This window comes from Cnephaeus nilssonii (assembly GCF_951640355.1).
Source record: "Cnephaeus nilssonii genome assembly, chromosome: 3".
NCBI lineage: Eukaryota > Metazoa > Chordata > Mammalia > Chiroptera > Vespertilionidae > Cnephaeus > Cnephaeus nilssonii.
The window spans coordinates 1,581,431-1,604,100 of record NC_137074.1 but is presented as its reverse complement, the minus strand read 5'-3'; the positions used below and the strand labels follow the sequence as shown (position 1 = coordinate 1,604,100).

At 55.8% G+C, this 22,670-nt stretch overlaps 1 protein-coding gene across 1 annotated transcript; it reads right to left on the bottom strand.

Moving 5' to 3' along the window:
* Positions 1–782: 782 nt before the first annotated feature.
* IFNAR1 (interferon alpha and beta receptor subunit 1) lies at positions 783–21,757 on the bottom strand. The gene is made up of 12 exons (XM_079766259.1): positions 21,598–21,757; positions 17,728–17,851; positions 15,524–15,705; positions 14,442–14,599; positions 14,217–14,367; positions 10,576–10,690; positions 6,722–6,918; positions 6,480–6,625; positions 5,422–5,572; positions 4,185–4,327; positions 2,366–2,609; positions 783–2,211 (listed from the first exon to the last, which is right to left on the bottom strand). The coding sequence occupies exons 1-12, from the start codon at positions 21,668–21,670 to the stop codon at positions 1,961–1,963; spliced, it is 1,935 nt and encodes a 644-aa protein (XP_079622385.1). The 5' UTR covers positions 21,671–21,757; the 3' UTR covers positions 783–1,960.
* Positions 21,758–22,670: the final 913 nt, after the last annotated feature.

Sequence of the window (22,670 nt, the reverse complement as noted above, 5' to 3'; positions counted from 1 at the left end):
TGTCGCTGCTGCTGAGGGGCGGGGCGCTTCTCGGGCATCAGAGATGGATGGACTAAGTATTTCGCTTCCCTGTCCATTTTGGGGAAAAACGGAGGCGGCTTATTGGGAACACTGGAATGGAGGGGCTCCCGGCGGGATGTCGGACGCAGAAGCCTAGGAGGCAGGGCCGCGTGGGTGGGGGTCTCCGTAGGAGGAGCTGATCCCGTAGGAAAAGTATTTGCACGAGGAAAGCCGTGGAGTCCGGCGCACAGAGCAGGCGCCTGCACCCACTCCTGAGGCGGCGCGCCCGCCCGAAGGGAGCCGAGGGTGGGAAGGAAAGCACCCAGGCTGCTTAGGGGGGGAGGGCGAGGGGGAGGGGGGGACGGGGCGGGGGAGAGGGGGAGGGGGCAGGGATGGGGGGAGGGGCAGGGGCGGGGACGCTGCGGGGGGGGGGGGATCGCAGGCCCAGTCTCTGGCCCCAGCCCCTCCCTTATGAAAACTCGGGGAAGGCCCCAGGGCAGCCCCGTTAGCGTACAGAAGTTTTTTTTTTTTTTTTTTTTTTAATTTTATTGATTTTCTACAGAGAGGAAGGGAGAGGGATAGTTAGAAACATCGATGAGAGAGAAACATCGATGAGCTGCCTCCTGCACACCCCCTACTGGGGATGTGCCCGCAACCAAGGTCCATGCCCCTGACCGGAATCGAACCTGGGACCCTTCAGTCCGCAGGACGCCGCTCTACCCACTGAGCCAAACCGGTTTTGGCATGGCGTACAGAAGTTTATGAAGTTCAAGCACAACAAGTCAGACTTTGACTCCAGTTTTATTATATAAAAAACTATTTACACCAACAGGGCTTCGGGCAAAAGTACAAATGAAATTATTGGTACAAAAGATTTTTGCATAAAAATGTTGGTATGTCCTTCCAGAACGCAATAAACATACAGATGCTGTCAGAGCACGCACGGGTTCAAATGTCCTACTTCATCCACGCGATCACATTTCCTGCACTCCTGTGTGCAGGCCCTGCCCCCCGGGGGGCCCCGGGGTACCGGGAAGGCGTGCTCTCAGAGCCCGGCCTGGCAGGGCAGACAGACAGCAGACAAAACAAATGCACGACAGACAGCAGACAAAACAAATGCACGACGCGCCAGGCAGTTGGGGTGGGGGCGGGTGTGTCTGTGCGCCCTCCAAACCCGGTCCCGGGCACTCCCGTGCCGCCGCACAGCTGGGAAAGGGCGCAGGTCCCAGATTGTATTTTAAAGTTGCTGTGTGTGGGCGGCCGCGCCCAGCCAGACGCTGAAGTTCTGAGCTGCTGATTTCTAACGGGACCTGTACTTGGTGCTTCTGGACCTGGGCCACCTCGGATGGGTGTGCACTCGCAGGTGTAAGTGTGACGTTCGGAGCCGTGTCGCATTCACGCCTACATTAATCTACACGCGAGTCCTGGCTGCGCTGAGAAGCCTCGCGTACACTCCCAGATGCCGTCTGGCCTCCCCGAGACCCATCGTGCTAGAATTCTGAGGCAGGTTCCTGGGCTCCCGAGTCCATGGTTTTCAGAAGAAACCCCATCAGCTGCAAACAGGCCGGCCAGCTGTGCTGACCACGGAGGCTGCAGGGCCGGTGAGCAGGCACCCGGCCTGTTTGCTGCCCGGCCGCCGGCCCCTGAGGACCACAGAGGCCCTGAAGCCGTGCGCCTCATCTTAGGGACCTGCCCCCACTGGTGTGTTACCTGGGGTGTCGGGGATTTCCCTCCGGCGCACCCCACACAGGCAGGCAGGCCCGGGGCCCACGTGCTGGGCAGGCCCTACTGGGCACTGTGCCCTGACCTGGAATCGAGCCGGCGGCCTTTCCGTGCACGAACGATGCCCAACCCATGGAGCCACCCGGGCGGGGCGGGCGTCTTCCAGACTAAGTCACTCTTCAGAACGGGGTCGGGGGAGGGCACTCAGCTTCTCAGAGGTCATCTCCCAGGGCCTGCGTCAGCGCCCAAGGAAAGACCAAGCGGCTGCTGTCTCCGGGGACGGGGATGCGTCGGGCCAGGCACGGCCGGGGCACCGGGCAGTGGAACTGGCAGCACCAGGCCTCCCTGGCCGAGCTGGCCCCGGACCCCAGGTCCCGCCAGAGGCAGCGCCGTCGGGGCGACTGGGCGCGGACAGGCCCCGGGGCTGCTCTTTCACGGCGTCCGGCGGGGACGGGGCGGGCAGCCGGGTCCCGATTCCCGCAGCTTCACCTGCCAACAGATCGGGAGCGTGCCTGCACGGTGAGGACCTGTGGTCCGAAGGCGTTTTTTCTTTTCCCACAAGCAATACCCTCTCGGCAGCTCCCGGAGGAGCCGGGCTCAGGCTCCCAGCGTCACGCAGACCGCCCGCCCGCTGAGCGCGCACCTGTCCCCGCGCCCGGCGGGCCCAGCTCCTCGCCGATGTGGCTGCCGCCGCTCTCGGCGCTCCCGTCCTCGATGGAGTAGTTGCCCGAGTCCTGGCTCGTCTGGGAGTTGTATGTTTTGTGATCCTCATCCACGTGCGTCACGTCTGCAGAGACGGTGTCTACGTTCTCAATGACGAAGCACTTTTCCGTCTGCTCCACGGACGTGGAGAGCAACAGGTTCCTCACCGGCTCCTCGGGGAAACACTGGTGTAAGAGGAAGAGGAGAGAAACGGGTTGTTAAAGGACGAAGTCAGCTGCGGGTCTCACAGCTGTAGTTTCACAGAAGTCGGCGCCGAGCATGTCGCGTGCATCACGACGTTCGGAACAAACCCGTCCGTGAGCCCCGCACACGCGGTGTCGTCTCTGGCGAGGGTCTGACGGGACCTAAGACAGATGCACGGCGCTGGCGGGCAGAGGCCGAGGGGCAGACAGCGAGGGCCCTGGGACTGCGGGCATTTCACTGCGAAATAATAAAAAACTGAACATCCACCGCAAAGCTCCGGCAGCACAAATGATAAGTTAATTTTCCCTGTTCAACGAGGACTAGCTGTTCAGCCAGGACGAGCTGTTCAACCAGGACTAGCTGTTCAGCCAGGACTAGCTGTTCAACCAGGACTAGCTGTTCAGCCAGGACGAGCTGTTCAGCCAGGACGAGCTGTTCAGCCAGGACGAGCTGTTCAGCCAGGACTAGCTGTTCAGCCAGGACTAGCTGTTCAGCCAGGACGAGCTGTTCAACCAGGACTAGCTGTTCAGCCAGGACTAGCTGTTCAGCCAGGACTAGCTGTTCAGCCAGGACGAGCTGTTCAACGAGGACTAGCTGTTCAGCCAGGACTAGCTGTTCAGCCAGGACTAGCTGTTCAACCAGGACTAGCTGTTCAGCCAGGACTAGCTGTTCAGCCAGGACTAGCTGTTCAACCAGGACTAGCTGTTCAACCAGGACTAGCTGTTCAGCCAGGACTAGCTGTTCAGCCAGGACTAGCTGTTCAACGAGGACTAGCTGTTCAGCCAGGACGAGCTGTTCAGCCAGGACGAGCTGTTCAGCCAGGACTAGCTGTTCAGCCAGGACTAGCTGTTCAACGAGGACTAGCTGTTCAGCCAGGATGAGCTGTTCAGCCAGGACGAGCTGTTCCCAGCGAGTTGAAAGCGCTTTAAGGGGCAGCCATGAGGAGCAGAGTCTGTAGGAAGATTTGGCTCCGGCCCTGAGGGTGACACCGCGGGCTGCTGGCCCGGCCTCCCGGCTCCTCTCTGCTCACGGCTCTGCGGGAGGCATCCCCGGCCCCACCTCACAGCCAAGGGCACGCCAAGGGCACGGAGCGCGCAGTGCAAACGCATCAGCTAGCACCCCTCAGCTGCAGCCTTCTGGCCCAAAGCGGAGGCTGCGCTGTCCTCTGGGTCAGGCCCGGAGCCCCCATGGACCCCGCCCGGGCGGAGGCTGGGGGTGCGCCCTCATCAGGGAGCGCTTCTGCCAACTCCTGACCTCACAGCAGCGCTCCAGCCCGCTCAGAGTGACGGGAAGGCCACCAAGGCTGCTGGTTCACGTTCCGCGTTCGCCCACAGAACCCGGGGCAGCTCTGCGAACCACTCGCGACAGTGACCAGACGCCGGGCAGCCCGCGGGCCGGGGAAGGGAGGCCGAGGCCCGCCCCGCTGGGTACAGCCCTGGCGGCCGCTCCCACGGGCACTGGAAGCAAACCCCCCAGGGCCCGCACTGCCCCTAACCGCAGGGAGACGCGTGCGTTCGTTTGAGGCAAGTCCAGCTGCAGACAGAGGAGGCACCCACCTCGTCGATGGTGGAGGGCGGCTTTCCCGACGGGAAGAACACGTAATGGACCAGCTTCCCGAGGGCGGCCACAGCGCAGAGGCCGAGCAGGGCGGCGAGCGCAGTGCTAACGCCGGCCGCCAGCCAGGCTCGGGGGGCGCCTCCTGAAACAAGCACAGACGTCAGCCGGGGTCTGGCACACAGACACCTCCGAGCCCGAGAGTTCGCAGCAAAGAGCCGGTGAAGGAAATCTGTTTTTAAAGTTTATTTAAAATACATATTTTTTTTCTTGATTTCAGGGAGGAAGGGAGAGAGAAACATCAATGATGAGAGAGAACCATGGATCAGCTGCCTCCTGCACACCTCCTACTGGGGATCGAGCCTGCAACCCAGGCCTGTGCCCTTGACCGGAATCTAACCCGGGACGCTTCAGTCCACAGGCTGATGCTCTATCCACTGAGCCACACCAGCCAGGGCAGGAAATCTAGTAAATAAAAGGCTACTGCAATAGCCTTAGAAATACCCCTGGTGGCACTGAGCCTACGCCGCCTGTTGGCCATGGCGTTCCTAAGAGGGGCCTGGAGGGCCTCCGGGACCCAGGGGAGGGGACAGCCTGACCCAGAGCCGCACGGGGACCAGAGCCGCACGGGGACCAGCGCCAGAAACGAGAACCAGACGAGACCAAGCCGTTCCCAGAAACCCAGCTCCCGCGGAGCCAGCGGACTCCCACAGGACAACTCCGAGGAGCTGGGAAGGTGAGGTCGTTAGCTAACGGGCAGCGGCCACAGGTTAGCTGGGTGGATGCGGGATGGAGTGAGCATTAAAACACTGAGCTGAAGAGACCATTAACAGTGTTTTCCAACGCGCAGCCTGAGCTCATCAGACGCGCGTCTGCAGTGGGATGAAGCACTGCCCGCTCCTCAGTGAGCGGAGTTACTTTTATGAAGTTGCATTTTTATTTTATTTTATTTTTTAAATCCTCGCCCAAGGATATGTTTCCATTGATTTTTAGAGAGAGTGGAAGAGAGAGGGAGAGAGGGAGAGAAAAATCAAAGTGAGAGAGAGACGTCCGTGGGTTGCCTCCCGCATGCGCCCCGACCAGGGCCCAGGCCGGGGAGGAGCCTGCAACCAAGGTCCATGCCCTTGACCGGAATCGAACCCGGAACCCTTTGCTCCGCAGGCCGACGCGCTCTCCACGGAGCCGCGCTGGCCAGGGCTGAGGCTGCCTTTCCGGGGAGACGCGGCGGGGAGTGCGCACCTGCTTCGGTCCGGGCGCACGCCGTGTTGCTGGGGCCGCTGCGCTGGCTCCTCGGCCCGGCCTCCAGCAGCGCCCGGGCGGCCGCGCAGTACACCGTCTGCGGCTTCAGGCCGGGGACCGCGAAGTCCGTTTTCTGCTCCACAATGGTCTTCTGTGAAAGACAAGCCGCCATCGGCAGGACTCAGCCCGCGGGCTCGGACGGGGAATGTCTCCTTCCCCAATTCTCTAAGATTCGCCCCAAGACCGGCTCCCACACAGCGGACACAGGCTCAGGACACGTGATGGGACAACACGCGGTGACTGAGCCAGAGTCAGCGATGCTGCTGCCGAAGAGCAATGTGATCGCTTTTACATTTTATTGAAAACAATGTTTTTGTTGGCTTTAGAGAGAAGGAGAGAGGGTCAGAGTGAGAGAAACGTCAACGATGAGAGAACGGCCCCGCCCCCCAGCCTGCGCCCCGACGGGCTGAGGTGTGACCTCGGCTCAGGGGCTCCGCTCACCGCTGGCCACGCCGGGCCGGCGCCTCCTCACTGTGCATCGGGGCCGTTACTAGAGCCGCGGACAGTGAAGCAGGAGGGACGAACAGAAGCAGCAGTGGAGCCGGCGCCTGGCTCCGGGAGTGAGAGGAACGGGCCTGGGGGCGAGCTGCCCGCACGTCTCCTGGGGTCTGAGGTCAGGAGACGCGCCTCGGGGGAGGGTGGGAGGGGAACGGTGCGGACGTGCCCCTGGAGGGACAGCGTGCTCACCGTCTTAAAGTCTAAAAATTTCCCTATAATCTTAACGTGCAGCTTTTTAAAAAATACAATTGTATTGATTTCAGAGAGGAAGGGAGACGGAGCGAGAGATATGATGAGAGAGAATCACTGATTGGCCGCTTCCTGCATGCTCCCTACTGGGGATCGAGCCCGCAACCCGGGCATGTGCTCTGACCAGGAATTGAACCTTGACCTCCTGGTTCATAGGTCAATGCTCAATCACTGAGCCACGCCGGCCGAGCCAAACTTTATTTTCACTCAGTCAATTATAACTCTCAATTACAAAGTTGTAGTCTTTTTACCTCTGTATTGGAAGTGTTTTCCCAAAAACTGACTTCGTAGGTGAGCACGTAGAACTGGAACTCGGTCCGGTCCGGGAAGCCGATGGCGACCTGGAGCGAGTGGCTGTCCAGGGGCTTCAAGGCCACGACCGGAGGGGGGATGACCGCTGGGAGGGGTAAGGCCCGGCGTTAACTCAGATTAGAGGAGATCAAAGGACCTCCAGGCTGAAGAATTGGGATCCAGAGTAAAGGCGACTGCTTACCTCGTCTTCCAGCATCAAACTTCTCCTCCTCGGACCAGGGGGACGAGCGGTTCCCGCGGGCGGCCCGGACACGGAAGTAGACCTCCTTCCGGGACAGGTCCCGGGGCAGGGCGCACCGGGCCACGTGGGCGCGTTCGCAGCCCTGCACGGGCGCCCACTTCTCTGAATCGCTTCCAGGGAACCTTTTCAAATAGGAGCTTTTAAGACAAACACAGTTTGTTTGTTTTCAGTTCCAAACACGTTGATTTAGTCAGTGTTTGTATGGAGTGCCTGTAACAGGCAGCCACCCTGTGAGGGGCGGGCTGTAGCGGTGAACAGTGCCCTCGGGAAGTGGGCGCCCGGGGAGCAGAGCCTGTCCCGGGGGAGCACCGGGGGGCGCGGGGCTGCTGGGAACGCGGAGAAGACAGGAGCGGGGAGCGCGGCGTCTTGTCGGCTGCACTTTGCGATGGCTCCAGGGGCGCCGACTCGCGTGGACCCCGCAGCTCTCCGTGCGCACTCTGACCGGGCGGCGCCGGGCAGCGGCCGTGGGGGGTGCGGCCAAGGCCCTGGGCCGGGACTGAGGCCACTCGAGCCCCGTGGAGAAGTGAGCTCTGAGGGAGAACGTTCCCATGGGGAGGCCACACCGCAACCAGAATCACGCCTCTGCCAGACAGAGAACAGTCAGCACTCCATGTTACAGATCACACGCATCTTACACCATCCATGTTACAGAACACACGCATCTTACACCATCCATGTTACAGAACACAAACATCTTACACCATCCATGTTACAGAACACAAACATCTTACACCATCCATGTTACAGAACACACATATCTTACACCATCCATGTTACAGATCACACGCATCTTACACCATCCATGTTACAGAACACACGCATCTTACACCATCCATGTTACAGAACACACATATCTTACACCATCCATGTTACAGATCACACGCATCTTACACCATCCATGTTACAGAACACAAACATCTTACACCATCCATGTTACAGAACACACACATCTTACATCATCCATGTTACAGAACACACGCATCTTACACCATCCATGTTACAGATCACACGCACCTTACACCATCCATGTTACAGAACACACGCATCTTACATCATCCATGTTACAGAACACACACATCTTACATCATCCATGTTACAGAACACACGCATCTTACACCATCTATGTTACAGAACACACACATCTTACACCATGTTATAGAACACACACACCTTACACCATCCATGTTACAGATCACATCCATCTTACATCATCATCCATGTTACAGAACACACACATCTTACATCATCCATGTTACAGAACACACACATCTTACATCATCCATGTTACAGAACACACACATCTTACACCATCCATGTTACAGAACACACACATCTTACACCATCCATGTTACAGATCACACGCACCTTACACCATCCATGTTACAGAACACACGCATCTTACATCATCCATGTTACAGAACACACGCATCTTACACCATCTATGTTACAGAACACACACATCTTACACCATGTTATAGAACACACACACCTTACACCATCCATGTTACAGATCACATCCATCTTACATCATCATCCATGTTACAGAACACACACATCTTACATCATCCATGTTACAGAACACACACATCTTACATCATCCATGTTACAGAACACACACATCTTACACCGTCCATGTTACAGAACACACACACCTTACACCATCCATGGTACAGAACACACACATCTTACACCATCCATGTTACAGATCACACGCATCTTACACCGTCCATGTTACAGAACACACACACCTTACACCATCCATGTTACAGATCACACACATCTTACACCATCCATGTTACAGAACACACGCATCTTACACCATCCATGTTACAGATCACACGCACCTTACACCATCCATGTTACAGAACACACGCATCTTACATCATCCATGTTACAGAACACACGCATCTTACATCATCCATGTTACAGAACACACGCACCTTACACCATCCATGTTACAGAACACACGCATCTTACACCATCCATGTTACAGATCACACGCACCTTACACCATCCATGTTACAGAACACACGCATCTTACACCATCCATGTTACAGATCACACGCACCTTACACCATCCATGTTACAGAACACACACATCTTACATCATCCATGTTACAGAACACACGCATCTTACACCATCCATGTTACAGATCACACGCATCTTACACCATCCATGTTACAGAACACACGCATCTTACACCATCCATGTTACAGAACACACACATCTTACACCGTCCATGTTACAGAACACACACATCTTACACCGTCCATGTTACAGAACACACACATCTTACAACATCCATGTTACAGATCACACGCACCTTACACCATCCATGTTACAGAACACACGCATCTTACACCATCCATGTTACAGATCACACGCACCTTACACCATCCATGTTACAGAACACATGCATCTTACATCATCCATGTTACAGAACACACACATCTTACACCATCTATGTTACAGAACACACACATCTTACACCATCCATGTTACAGAACACACACATCTTACACCGTCCATGTTACAGATCACATCCATCTTACATCATCATCCATGTTACAGAACACACACATCTTACATCATCCATGTTACAGAACACACACACCTTACACCATCCATGTTACAGATCACATCCATCTTACATCATCATCCATGTTACAGAACACACAAATCTTACATCATCCATGTTACAGAACACACACATCTTACATCGTCCATGTTACAGAACACACACACCTTACACCATCCATGTTACAGATCACATCCATCTTACATCATCATCCATGTTACAGAACACACACATCTTACATCATCCATGTTACAGAACACACACATCTTACAACATCCATGTTACAGATCACACGCATCTTACACCATCCATGTTACAGATCACACGCATCTTACACCATCCATGTTACAGAACACACGCATCTTACACCATCCATGTTACAGAACACACACATCTTACACCGTCCATGTTACAGATCACACGCATCTTACACCGTCCATGTTACAGAACACACACATCTTACACCATCCATGTTACAGAACACACGCATCTTACACCATCCATGTTACAGAACACACACATCTTACACCGTCCATGTTACAGATCACACGCACCTTACACCGTCCATGTTACAGAACACACACATCTTACACCATCCATGTTACATATCACACGCACCTTACACCATCCATGTTACAGAACACACACATCTTACATCATCCATGTTACAGAACACACGCATCTTACACCATCTATGTTACAGAACACACACATCTTACACCATGTTATAGAACACACACACCTTACACCATCCATGTTACAGATCACATCCATCTTACATCATCATCCATGTTACAGAACACACACATCTTACATCATCCATGTTACAGAACACACACATCTTACATCGTCCATGTTACAGAACACACACACCTTACATCATCCATGTTACAGATCACACACATCTTACACCGTCCATGTTACAGAACACACACATCTTACAACTACCATGTTACAGATCACACACATCTTACACCATCCATGTTACAGATCACACGCATCTTACAACAGATGAAGACACTGAGGCCCAGAGAGGCCAGCAGCAGCCGCAGGCAGAGCCAGCGCTGGCATGAGATGCCCCGTCTCCAACAACGCGACCAACAACACGATCCAGGGACCGGCCAGCGGGGGGGGGGGGGGGGGGGGCGGCCAGCCTGGGGGGGGCCGCGGGAGCACGAACAGCAGGTGGGAGGGGGCGTGCGGGACGGAACTTACTTGAGCCACTGGGCTTGAAACGTCACGTTGTCCCGTGTGTAATCCCACTTGAGGACATAGGCCTGGTTTTCCAGAACGACCTGCACATTTTCGGGAGCAGGCAGCTCATTTTCCACTGGAAGACACAGAACACAGAACACGTCTGCTCGAGCGAAACCCACGTGGCGCGAACGCTCGCTCTCAGCGGGCAGGGGAGGGCTCTGTCACCGCGTGTTCCGTGGTCATGCTGCGGGCCACGCGGGCACGGCTCTGCCGCCACGTAAGAGGACGGGGAGGTCCTGTGTGCCAGCTGACATACAAGGAGAGCCTCAACGTGCCGGCTGGGACAAGCGGCCGTCACATGTACGTAGCAGGGCCTTCTTTAAAATTTAAAACCAAACAGAACCGACAGAGAACCAAGATGGCGGCTTAGGTAGACACTGTACTTGCTGCCTCCTACAACCGCATCAAAATTACAACTAAAAGACAGAACAGCGATCACCCAGGACCGCGGGAAAGCTGGCCGAGAGGAAGTTCTACAACTAGAGGTGAAGAAAGCGCATGAGACTGGCAGGAGGCGCGGAGGTGCGGAACGGGCTGGCACCCGGAGTGCCGCTTTTTTAATCGGGAGGGAGATACAAGCTCCCGCTTGCTCTGAACTCTAGTTCCGGGCGACACCCTGGGGGACCCAGGCACATTCGGGGAGAAACTGGACTGTCTGGCATCGGGGCAGGAACGTGGGGGCCGTTTTCTCCCAGACGGAGGTGCTCGCAGCTGTTTGCTCCGCCCTGTGATTCCCTGAGACCCCGCCCAAGCTGTGCACAGAGGCTTTTGCATAGGAATGGCCTGTCCTTTCTCAGCCTAAAACCTGTCAAACAAGCTGCAGCTGGGTCAGGGAGCCCCAAAGCTATCAATATAGGGCCCAAGGCCGGCACCAGCAGCAGCCTGCCTTGCTTCACAGCTGGGCCTCGTCTGGGCACCTCCAAACCCCATACAAAGAGGAGGAATCTGCAGATCTCTCTGTAGCTCCTGCTGGGCGGCCCCAGACAGTGGCTGACCTTGCACCTCCTTGGAGATCCAAGAGCCAGTGTACCCAGTGGTCAGAGTGAGACCACACCAGATTACAACTCTTCAGATCCGTAAGAGACACACTCAGGGGGCAGACTCAGTAAGCACCAAAGCCCCACTGAAGCAAGTCCTGCCCCATACGGGTGTCTCCTATAGCTCTTCCACTGTAGTCCCAGCTGGTCCTCACAGCCAATTGGTCTGGAGGTCAATTCCTCCAAGTGATACCAACAGCAATCAAGGCTCAACTACAACAAGACTGTGCACACAGCCCACAAAGGGGTGCACCAAGAGTGTCCATCTCAGGTGACTGGGGAGGCTGAGCCACTGGGCCCTACAGGACACCTAGCACACAAGGCCACTCTACCAACTCAGGGAGACTTAGCAGCTACCCAGTACATAGAAACAAACACAGGGAAGCAGCCAAAATGCGGAGACAAAGAAACACGTCACAAATGAAAGAAATGGAGGAAAGCAAACTACTGGATATAGAGTTCAAAACCACGGTTATAAGGTTACTCAAGAATCTTCTAGAAACCTCCAAGGAACTTAGTGAGACCTTCAAGGATCTGAGTGAGAATGCCAAAAAAATGGAAAAGGACCAGTCAGAAATTAAGCATACACTGACTGAAATAAAGAATAATAGCCCTAACCGGTTTGGCTCAGTGGATAGAGCGTCGGCCTGCAGACTGAAAGGTCCCAGGTTCGATTCCGGTCAAGGGCATGTACCTTGGTTGCAGGCACATCCCCAGAAGGAGGTATGCAGGAGGCAGCTGACCAATGTTTCTCTCTCATCGATGTTTCTAGCTCTCTATCCCTTTCCCTCTCCCTTCCTCTCTATAAAAAAATCAATAAAATATATTAAAAAAAATAAAAAGAATAATATACAGAGATCCAACAGCAGACTAGAGGATCCCAAGAATCAAGTCAAAGATTTGAAATACGAGGAAGCAAAAAACACCCAACCAGATGAGCAAAAAGAAAAAAGAATCCAAAAATATGAAGATAGTGTAAGGAGCCTCTGGGACAACTTCAAGCGTACCAACATCCGAATTTTTGGGGTGCCAGAAGAAGAGAGAGAGCAAGATATTGAAAACCTATTTGAAGAAATAATGACAGAAAACTTCCCCCACCTGGTGAAAGAAATAGACTTACAAGTCCAGGAAGCACAGAGAACCCCAAACAAGAGGAATCCAAAGAGGACCACACCAAGACACATCATAATTAAAATGCCAAGGACTAAAGACAAAGAGAGAATCTTACAAGCAGCAAGAGAAAAACAGTTAGTTACCTACAAGGGAGCACCCATATGATTGTCAGCTGATTTCTCAACAGAAACTATACAGGCCAGAAGGGAGTGGCAAGAAATATTCAAAGTGATGAACAGCAAGAACCTACAACCAAGATTACTCTACCCAGCAAAGCTATCATTCAGAATTGAAAGTCAGATAAAGAGCTTCGCAGACAAGAAAAAGCTAAAGGAGTTCATCATCACTAAACCAGGATTATGTGAAATGCTGAAGGGTATTCTTTAAGAAGAGGAAGAAGAAGAAAAAGGTAAAGATAAAAAATATGAACAACAGTGACAAAAAAAATACATATCTATCAACAAGTGAATCTAAAAATCAAATGAATAAAAAAATCTGATGAACAGAAGAAACTGGTGAGTGTAATAGAATCAGGGGCACGGAAAGGGAGAGGACTTTCAATTCTCGGGGGGAAGAGGGTGTGGGGGGTGCGGGAAGAGACTGGACAAAGAGCTTACACCTATGGATGAGGACAGTGAGGTGGTGAGGGCTTAGCGTGGGGTGGGAACCGGGTGGAGGGGAGCTATGGGGGAAAAAAGAGGGACATCTGTAATAATCTGAACTATAAAGATCAAAACAAACAAAAACAGAACCACTGCAAGTCCGTACATGCTGACAGGAGCCCAGCTACCTGCTCTCTGACCAATGGAAACGGGGAGGGAGGCAGGAGAGGAAACCATCACTTCACACCCTGCCCTGTGGTTTGACTTAAATAACAAAGCACAGCCTGGCCGGTGTGGCTCAGTGGTTGAGCATCGACCTATGAACCAGGAGGTCACGGTTGGATTCCTGGTCAGGGCACATGCCAGGGTTGCGAACTCGATCCCCAGTAGGGGGTGTGCAGGAGGCAGCCGATCCATGCTGCTCTCTTATCACTGATGTTTCTATTTATCTCTCCCTCTCCTTTCCTTTTTGAAAACAATAAAAAATATTAAAAAAACAACAAACTAAAATCTTTAAAAAACAAACAAACAAACCCCCCACAAAGTATACTACATTTATAATTAAAACAAACAAACCTAAGCTCCTACCCTTGACCTGACTTGTTGGCAGGATGTCTCTGATGAAATAAACCTCCCGGGATGTTTCCATGTTAACGCTCCGCCTGGAAGGCAGCTTTGCAAGGCTGTTCTTCCAGCAACTGCCACCCCTTTTGTGGGTTCTGAGCCACGTCTGTGGCTCATGTACATGCTTTTGTTTAACTCTCCACTAAACCACCCCACGAAGGTCAGCACCTAACGGGCACGATGCCCGCCGGCCACACTGTGCGCCCGCTGGCCCGCGGCTCACCTGTGGTGCTCACGCAGTGCACGGGGCTGAACTCGGCGGGGTTCCGCTGCAGGAGCAGGCGCGCCTTCACGGTCACACAGTAGGTGGTCTCTGGCACGAGCTTGTGAATCTTGATTCTGGGGTATCTGGAGTGAAGAGTTTCGTTCCTTGTCTGTCACAGAAGAGCAGAGCCAAGCGTTAGGGTGAGCGGGCCCGTGTCCCCGGCCACAGGGCAGGCGCGCTCACCGGCGCCCCGGACGCGTTGCTCCAGATGACCACGCTGTACGCGAAGTTCCCGCGGTCCAGGTGCCACATGATGCTGTCCTCGGCTCCGGGCGGCGAGATGCTCACCGCTATGGCCTTGTCTTCGGCTTCTAGGCGAACCTTCGGAGGGCCGATCCGAGCTGTAAGATCAGGACTCTTACTGTGAGCTTCATGACCGCGACACCACGCACCCACACGCCTCGGTGCTCAGCCCGAGCCTCCCAGCGTGAAACAGTCCCCGTGAGCCCACTGCCCGGGGCAGGCGGAACCCCCGGAGACACATGCGTGTGACAGGCGTGCTGTAAGGAAACATGAAGATCACACAGGGACAGAGGATGAGCGAGGGACGTCAGGCGAGTTAGTCAGGGAGCCTCTGAGACGTGACCGAATCGGGGAGCAGCCGTGCACACAGCTGGGGAGAAAGTGTGTTCCAGCGGGCACCCGGGCCTAGGCCCGAAGGTGGGCAGGGGCTCCCGTGCTCGAGAGACAGGAGGGGCTGGAATGGCCGGGTGGTGGACAATGAGGTCACAGAGGTCACTCGTGGCCCGGCGGTAAGGAATCTGAGGGCCGAGATTGGAGGAATGCCATGATCTGATTTATATTTGGGCCCAGCCGGGATGGCACAGGGGTTGAGCATCGACCCATGGACCAGGAGATCATGGTTCGATTCCTGGTCAGGGCACATGCTCAGGTTGTGGGCACGATGCCCGGGTTGCGGGCTTGATCCCCAGTAGGGGGCGTGCAGGAGGCAGCCGATCAATGATAGTCTCTCATCATTGATGTTGCTATCTCTCCCTTCCTCTCTGAAATCAAGAAAAATATCCTATAGAATAAAGAGCTGATATGCTAATTAGACCAAACAGCAGAAAGACCCTCCGGACGACCTTCCAGGTGAAACTGGGGCTGTGAGGGCCGAGCCCCTTGCACGAATTTCGTGCACCGGGCCTTTAGAATATGCATAAAAAAAAGATGGAGCTCGTTCATCATGCAAATGAGCGGGTGTGGGAAGTGCAGGCATGGTCACGTGAACAGACCTACACTGCAATCCCAGCAGCTGTTCTCACCTTGCTGAAATGGGATGAATGGGTCAAGCTCACGCCATGGAGAAGTATGGTTTCCTTCTTCTGCTCTTACTCGCAGTTTAATTTCCTCATAAACATGCGTGTTGAGGGAAGAAAAGTCGCACGCGGCACTCGTCACATGCTGACACCCAGGCAGTTTTGTCCAATTATCCACCGTCCCGGGTCTTCAAAACGAAAAGGCAAGAGAACGCGTGAGCGACTGTCTGAACACGGGAGCGTGCCGGGCGGTCTGTGCACGCCGCGTGCAGCTGGCTCATGGCGACTTCTACTCCAGTTTCTGTCCTGCTAACATGTTAGTGCCCCTTCCACCTTCTCAACGCAGACAGCAGGTTCTGAGTCAGAAAGGCGGGTCTGACGGAGTGACTCACATACACGGTTCTGTATTTTGTGGGGAAGCAGAGACAATGACCCACAGGCAGAAGTGGGCTGAGCTGGCAGCAGCCGTGCCGCTGGCCGAACACTTTCCTCCTGGACCTTCTCTCCTACGGGGAACCTGGGGCTGCAGCTGAGGGGCCCGCCGTCTGCTCCCGTGAACAGCCACCGGCCCTAAGAGAGACCTCGGAGTCCGTACAGTTTGAGAGCCTCCTCTGCCCTCAATACGAGACCCCCTCTGCCTGCTGATCCCGCCTTCCTGCCGTCCCATCACCAGAAACAAGGGACTCACAGGAACTGTCACTAATAGAGCCCGCAGAGTGGATTCAGTCAGCCCAAAGCCCCCGGGACGAACGTTAGATTCTTCCGACGCAGGAGGAAGCCGTGGTCACCAGCGCCTCACGCGAAGGCCGTGCTGCGACAGGGCGAGGAGTGGAGGCAGCGAGAGGTGGGATCCGACTCCGGCCCAGCGGCCCTGCCCGCCCGGGACACTGGTCTGAGGCGGGCTTTGTGCAGCTCAGTTCACAGTCCCAGCATTAGCTGATTTTGGGGGACAACATTATAGACTTCATTTTAAAGATGCTTTATGACAACAGAAACTAGGAATGGTATCCAAGTTATTTTGGTGCCGACCCAATTTCAAGTCTACCTTATTTTTAAAAAAGGAAACATTTAAAAAAATTACCAGAAATAGTCCAGCCGGTACAGCTCGACCCATGAACCAGGAGGTCATGGTTCGATTTCCGGTCAGGGCACATGCCTGGGTCGTGGGCTCAGTCCCTGGTAGGGAGCGTGCAGGAGGCAGCCGATTGATGATGTTTCTCTTTCATCATTGATGTTTCTATCTCTCTCTCCTCTCCTCTCCTCTCTCTCTAAAAATCAATAAAGGCACATTTTTAAAAAATTACCAAAAACAACACATCCTTCCTGGCCAGTCACCTCTCCCTTGACCTGCCTGAGCTCTAGACTCGAGCTGGTTAATGACGCCTCACTCCCCCATAAATGTGCCGAGACTCCTCCGCAGGAGGCAGCCATCAATGTTTCGCTCTCACACCAATGTTTCTCTCTCTCTCCCCCTCCCTCTCTCTAAAAATCAAGTTAAAAAAATTACCAAAGCTGTGAGATTACCCATCTCCCATTTTTATCGACCACCCACTGGAGAACAAGAGTGCGTGGCCGGGGTGCGGGGTGCAGGGTGCGGGGTGGGGTTCCGGTCCCCGACGCCCTGCGCCTGCTCCTTCGCCGCCATCACCTGCTCCTTCTCGCACAGGGGGTCAGCACACAGGCCCGCCGCCCGGCGCCACGCACTGTCCCGAGCTCCGCTTCCTTCTGGAACCCTCTCTGCTGCCGCTCCGCCGCCCACCCTCTCGGCGATTAGGAAGCAGGAGGTCAGCCCCGGGGAGGAGACACTGACCCTCCAGACACACGGAGCTGCTTATGACGGGCATCTAACTCGAACACGCCGAGCGAGATGGAGGCGACAGGAAGCGCTGGCCGGGAGGCCGTGTCCTGTTCCACGGGGACGGCCTCGCAGCCGCCCCTGCCCCTCCAGCGACCGCGATGCTCCAGCGCAGGCTGATTTCCAGGACCGGGAGCTGCCGCCATCGCCACCCCCACGGCCCTCTGGCGGCAAAGCCCAAAGAGAAACCCGACCATGTCTGTTTGCCGAAACGAAGCTCTAAATATTACGCAGACATAACATTTCTCTGAAAACTGGGGGAAAGCCCCAAGTGTTCCAAAAATCGGAAAAGAAATGTTGGCATTAAAACTATAAATATCTTCAGATGCTCTGGCCACCAGCGGGGGGCACGTACATTTGGTAATCCGCCGACACAGCCACGTCCCCCGCAGACTCCCCGCTCCGGTCCCACCGCAGGGTGAAGGTGTCATCGAGGATGTCGACTTCCACATTTTGGGGAGGTTTTAGTCTTGTTCCCCCTACACAGGGAACAAGAAAGAAGAGTTACAGATACGCTGCAGGCAGTTAAGATGCTCCTCTTCCCTCCACGTCGCTGATGAAACATTTACATGTAACAGAGGTAAGTGTATGAAAATCTAAGAACGCCCACGGATTGCTCCCAGCACAGGGAGGCCGTTAGCTAGTTATCCCTCTGCATCTGAGGGCTGGGAAAGATTGCGTTTCTGTAACCTATAAAAAGCGTTGTATGTCAACTATTGGTATAACCCAATGAAGGTGGAAACACAAAGGGGGAAAAGTAGGCTTTGTCTTTTTAAAAATAATATTTGTGCTGATCTCAGAGAGGAAAGGAGAGGGAGAGATAGAAACATCAGTGATGAGAGAGAATCACTGATCGGCTGCCTCCTGGACGCCCCCCACTGGGCATGTGCCCGGACCAGGGACTGAAACGTGACCTCCTGGTTCATAGGCCGACATTAAACCCCTGAGCCACGCCAGCCGGGCTAGGCTTGTCTTTTCATTGAAAGAATATTCTCTGTATAAAAGCGAGTTTGTGTTTGGCCGGGAAGCCACGTGATGCGAAGGAGACAGGGCTCACTGTTTAACAGCCTCAAGCGGTTTCCCAGTCTCAGTTCCAGGCCGACAGAGCACGGAGCAGCTGTGCTTTCACAGAAGGGAGACATCCCTGCACGACATGCAGAGGCCAGGTCTGCGCGGCCACGCCCTCAGGCACCCGAGAAATCAGGGGGGCCCTCCTGGGGCCCTCAAGGACCTCCGCAGAGGCCCACTCTTTCATCTCCCACCGCTGCGTGCCCTCGCCCCATTCTCCCCTTTCTGGCAACGGCAACCGCATCTCTCTTCTCTGACCACCAGTCCTCCAAGACCCAGCTCCCGTCTGCGCCCTTCCGGACGACCTTCCTCCACCGGGCAGCTCCCGCGGACCAGGGGAGGGGGGCCCCGCGGTGCCCATTCCACCCGGATCGGCGAGAAGTCACGCAGCCCGGTGCCTGTCGGCTGGCAGGCTCTCACACCCGGTGAACACAGTCTTTAAAGGCTTCTTTGTGTAAAACACAGATCTCCAACCTGATGCAGGCCCCGAGGGTGGGGCAGGCCTACACACACCCCGGGCATCCCTCAGAGGATCCCTCAGCACGCTCAACACCATGCTGGGCGCACGAGCTTCAATGCACAAGGGCCTGGTTTTTCACTGTGAGTCACAGACTGCGACTGGCCGATTTCAGATTTATTTCTGGTTCCTACCACATTTCTAGTTTTACTTCTGCAAGCCTGCCACCTCCTTGTAGATTCTGCAGCAGCAGGGGCTGGGCCCGGGGCAGAGCCCGTTCTGTACCTGGACGGCTGCTGCTACTTCTCCGCTGGAGATACGGTTCGGAGTCAAAAGTGGGGGAGGGGGCCACTGGAGAAAACCTTTTCTGACTTTTTAAAAAATGTTCGGAGGTGCTCGGTGAGTGTCCCACCCTTATTTCCCATTTCACACTCATATCCTCTGAGATTTCATCCCTGAGCAGAATTCTTCCCCTGTCCCTCCTCTAAACTCAATTCCCACCCCACTGGTTGGAGTTTTATCGGTTCCAGGCATCTAAAGGCAGAGGCTGGGTTTACGGGGGTCGACAAAGGGTCTGGTGGCATCTGTGGTGTCCACTCTAGAACATCCTGCGGCTACGGTCCTGGGCCTGGACAGGCGGAGGGGCTCTGACGGTGTGACCAGGGGCTCCTCAGGGACGCGGCCCTTCTGCCGGAGGAGGGAGAGCCTGAGGGCGAGGCCGCTGGGCCTGGGCGAGATCGGCAGGACGATGGACAGACTGGGAGGCAGATTCATCAAACAGGATTTTAGCTTTCACAGATTTCGTTCTATCACTATTAGCAACATCCTTTTGACAATAGTTTATTCACCCCTTTAGCATGTAAATTATATACACGGGCACTTAATCCAAACTTCTATTTATACAACTGGCTGCCCCCCACCTTTCCCATTCACACCGACCACCGGACACATGTTTACCAGTTTTTAAAGTGACATGAATCCCAGCACATACGTCCATACAAAAAGAGTGTCCCTCCCTCAGCTCGGATCCTTGTCTGAGGTGAGGGTCCCGGGATTGCACTCAGTAGGTTTAAAAGTGTGAGTACTTGAAAGGCAGAGCAACACGATGATCTCAAGTTAGGGTTAACGTTTCCTTTAGTTTTTTAAAAAATATATTTTATTGATTTTTCACAGAGAGGAAGAGAGAGGGATAGAGAGTTAGAAACATCGATGAGAGAGAAACATCGATCAGCTGCCTCTTGCACACCCCCCACTGGGGATGTGCCCGCAACCAAGGTACATGCCCTTGACCGGAATCGAACCTGGGACCTTTCAGTCCGCAGGCCGACGCTCTATCCAGTGAGCCACATCGGTTTCGGCTCATTTAGTTTTGAACGTTACTATTCCTTCAGAGAAAAAAGTAGGTTAATGAAAGGCGGCCTCTGTGCCCGATTCCCAGCTGCCACCGCCTTAGGCAGTGACTCAGCCTCTCCAGGTCTTTCCTGGCTCAGCAGCACACAGCCATGAGGATGGCGGTGCCTCGGGACATTCTGAAGGTTAAAGGAGTTCCTACCGTTAAAATACCTGGAGTGCCTGGTGTGCAGTTAAGGGCTCAGTACATGCCAGCTGTGTAGAAAACTTACTTTTAGCCCTGGCCGGCCTGGCTCAGTGAATAGAGCATCCGGACTGAAGGGTACCGGGTTCCATTCTGGTCAAGGGCACAGGCTGGGTTGCGGGCTCCATCCCCAGTGGGGGGCGTGCGGGAGGCAGCTGATCAGTGATTCTCTCATCATTGATGTTTCTGTCTCTCCCTCTCCCTTCCTGTCTGAGGTCAATAAAATATATATAAAAATATAAAAAAACTTACTTTTAGCAGCTCTCCGCTAATCCAAATTAAAATTAGGATCTTTTTAAAAAATATTTTTTAATTTTTCAACTACAGATCTTAATGCACATCCTCCTGGAATGTCAACTTTACGTGAACACTCTGGGGAAAATTCCTATATTAAAGCAAACACTAGTTTAATGCCAATGTTCATGAACCAAAGGCATCAAAGAAATGACCACGGATTGCACCAAGGCCCTCACCACCCACACGCTATCCTGGGCACCGTGTCTGCGGCAGAGTTTGAGAAAGAGGGCGCCATGGACCACATTGGGGCGCAGTTTTCTAAGCCAACAGTTCAGCCTCCCGCACCCCTGGGTTCCTGCCCCAACAGGCCATCCCCGCCCCGGCAGCCAGGGCAGGGGCAGGGGCAGGGGCAGGGGCAGGGGCAGGGGCTGCAGGGGGGGGGGTTCGGCGGTGCACGTTCCTCTGGGGCTACTTTCAATTAGACGCACCCGGGGGCACGGAAGTCCCCGCGACCCCCACCCGCGACCCTCACCGCCGTCCCGCGCGGACGAGCTGCTCCCCGAGCGGAGGAGACGGGCTTCGGCCGGCCGGGCTGCCGGCTTCCAAACAGAAAGCGAGCTCGGCCGGAGGCTCTCGGCACCCAGCGCCGCGGGATGGGCGGGGCCGGGGGCGGGGGGCGGGGGCACCGGGACCCGGCGCGGGCCGCCGAGCCCGCGGCTGGACGGAGCTCCAACCCCACGTCCTCCCGTTCGAGTTTCCAGCCCCACGAGCGCCGTGGCCACGGGTGACCGAGGTCCCCCCGAACGCCCGTGCCGGGCCACCCTCCTCCCGGGGCCGTGGCGCCCGGCGCCGGGATCCCCGTCTCTCACCTGCCGCTGCGGGCGACACCCACGGCGCCCCGGCGACCAGAACCACGGTGGTCACTCCCAGGAGGGCGAACATCCTCCGCGGCCCGCCCGCTGAGCCGCCTTCACTGCTAGCTGCGCGGGGCCGCCCGAGGATATCAGCTCCGGGCCGCGGCCCGGCCCCAGCGCTCGCCCCGCCCTCCCCTCCCACGACCCCGCCCCTAGCCCCGCCCCCAGCTCTCCGCGCACGCGCCGCCCTCCGCGCACGCGCCTCCCGCCCCGCCCACTCCGCCCACTTCCCTCGCGCACGCGCCTCCCGCCCCGAACACTCCGCCCGCCGCCCTCCGTGCACGCGCTTCCCACCTCCCTCCGCGCACGCGCCGCGCTCCCTCCGCGAGGGTTGGTGCCCGCGGCGTGGGTGGCGCGCCTGGGGAGTGTTAGCCTTCCCGCTCCTCCTCGCGCCCCCCTTTCCCGGCAGTGACTGCCCACTCGAGGTCCCCGCCCCCCCCCCCCCCCCCGAGAGCCGCGCCTCCCGGGCGCCCTGGGTTCTCAGCGGGGCGACGCGTTGCCACTGCGCCTGCGCAGGCCTCGCCGTCCGGGAGTCGGCCCCCTCCCCGCGGGCCCCGCCCTGCTCGCGGGCTCGGCCCGACAGCGACCTCGGGGCGCCTCGTGGAGTGGGGAGGCCGGAAGGGGGTGCTGCGGCCAGGCCGGGTGGGTCCTGGTCGTTTTCGGGGCGGCCCGGCGGCGGGGCGAGCGGGCGGGAGAGAGTGTGGGGGGACCCGGGGACCGCCGACCTGATCAGTGGTCACTGGGTCCGCCGCTCAGCCGGCTAAGAACCTTGTGATGATGAAGAGAGCACAATGAGAAAGATAAACGAAGAGGAGTGAGTGGGCGATCGCCGCGCACTGACGGCCCAGCGCGGGAACGGGTGTTGGTAGCGGACGCGGCGACCGGACGTCCGCGGCCCCGGGCGAGGTCCGCAGGTTTTCGGTAAATCCCGCGGGAAACGGGGCTCCCCTCCGCCATTCGGTGGCTCTTTGGATGGATCCTGCCGATGCCAGTGCTTTGTTTGAACGGTGTCGATGTTGTGGATGGAA

What these genes read in the sequence shown, in the direction of transcription:
- IFNAR1 (XM_079766259.1), bottom strand. Translation starts at nt 21,670, where the DNA reads ATGTTCGCCCTCCTGGGAGTGACCACCGTGGTTCTGGTCGCCGGGGCG. An exon ending in ATTCATCCCATTTCAGCAAG is followed by an intron (nt 14,600 to 15,523) that starts GTGAGAACAGCT and finishes CTGATCTTACAG; the next exon opens with CTCGGATCGGCCCTCCGAAG. An exon ending in GTGCGCCCGGACCGAAGCAG is followed by an intron (nt 4,328 to 5,421) that starts GTGCGCACTCCC and finishes TGCTTGTTTCAG; the next exon opens with GAGGCGCCCCCCGAGCCTGG.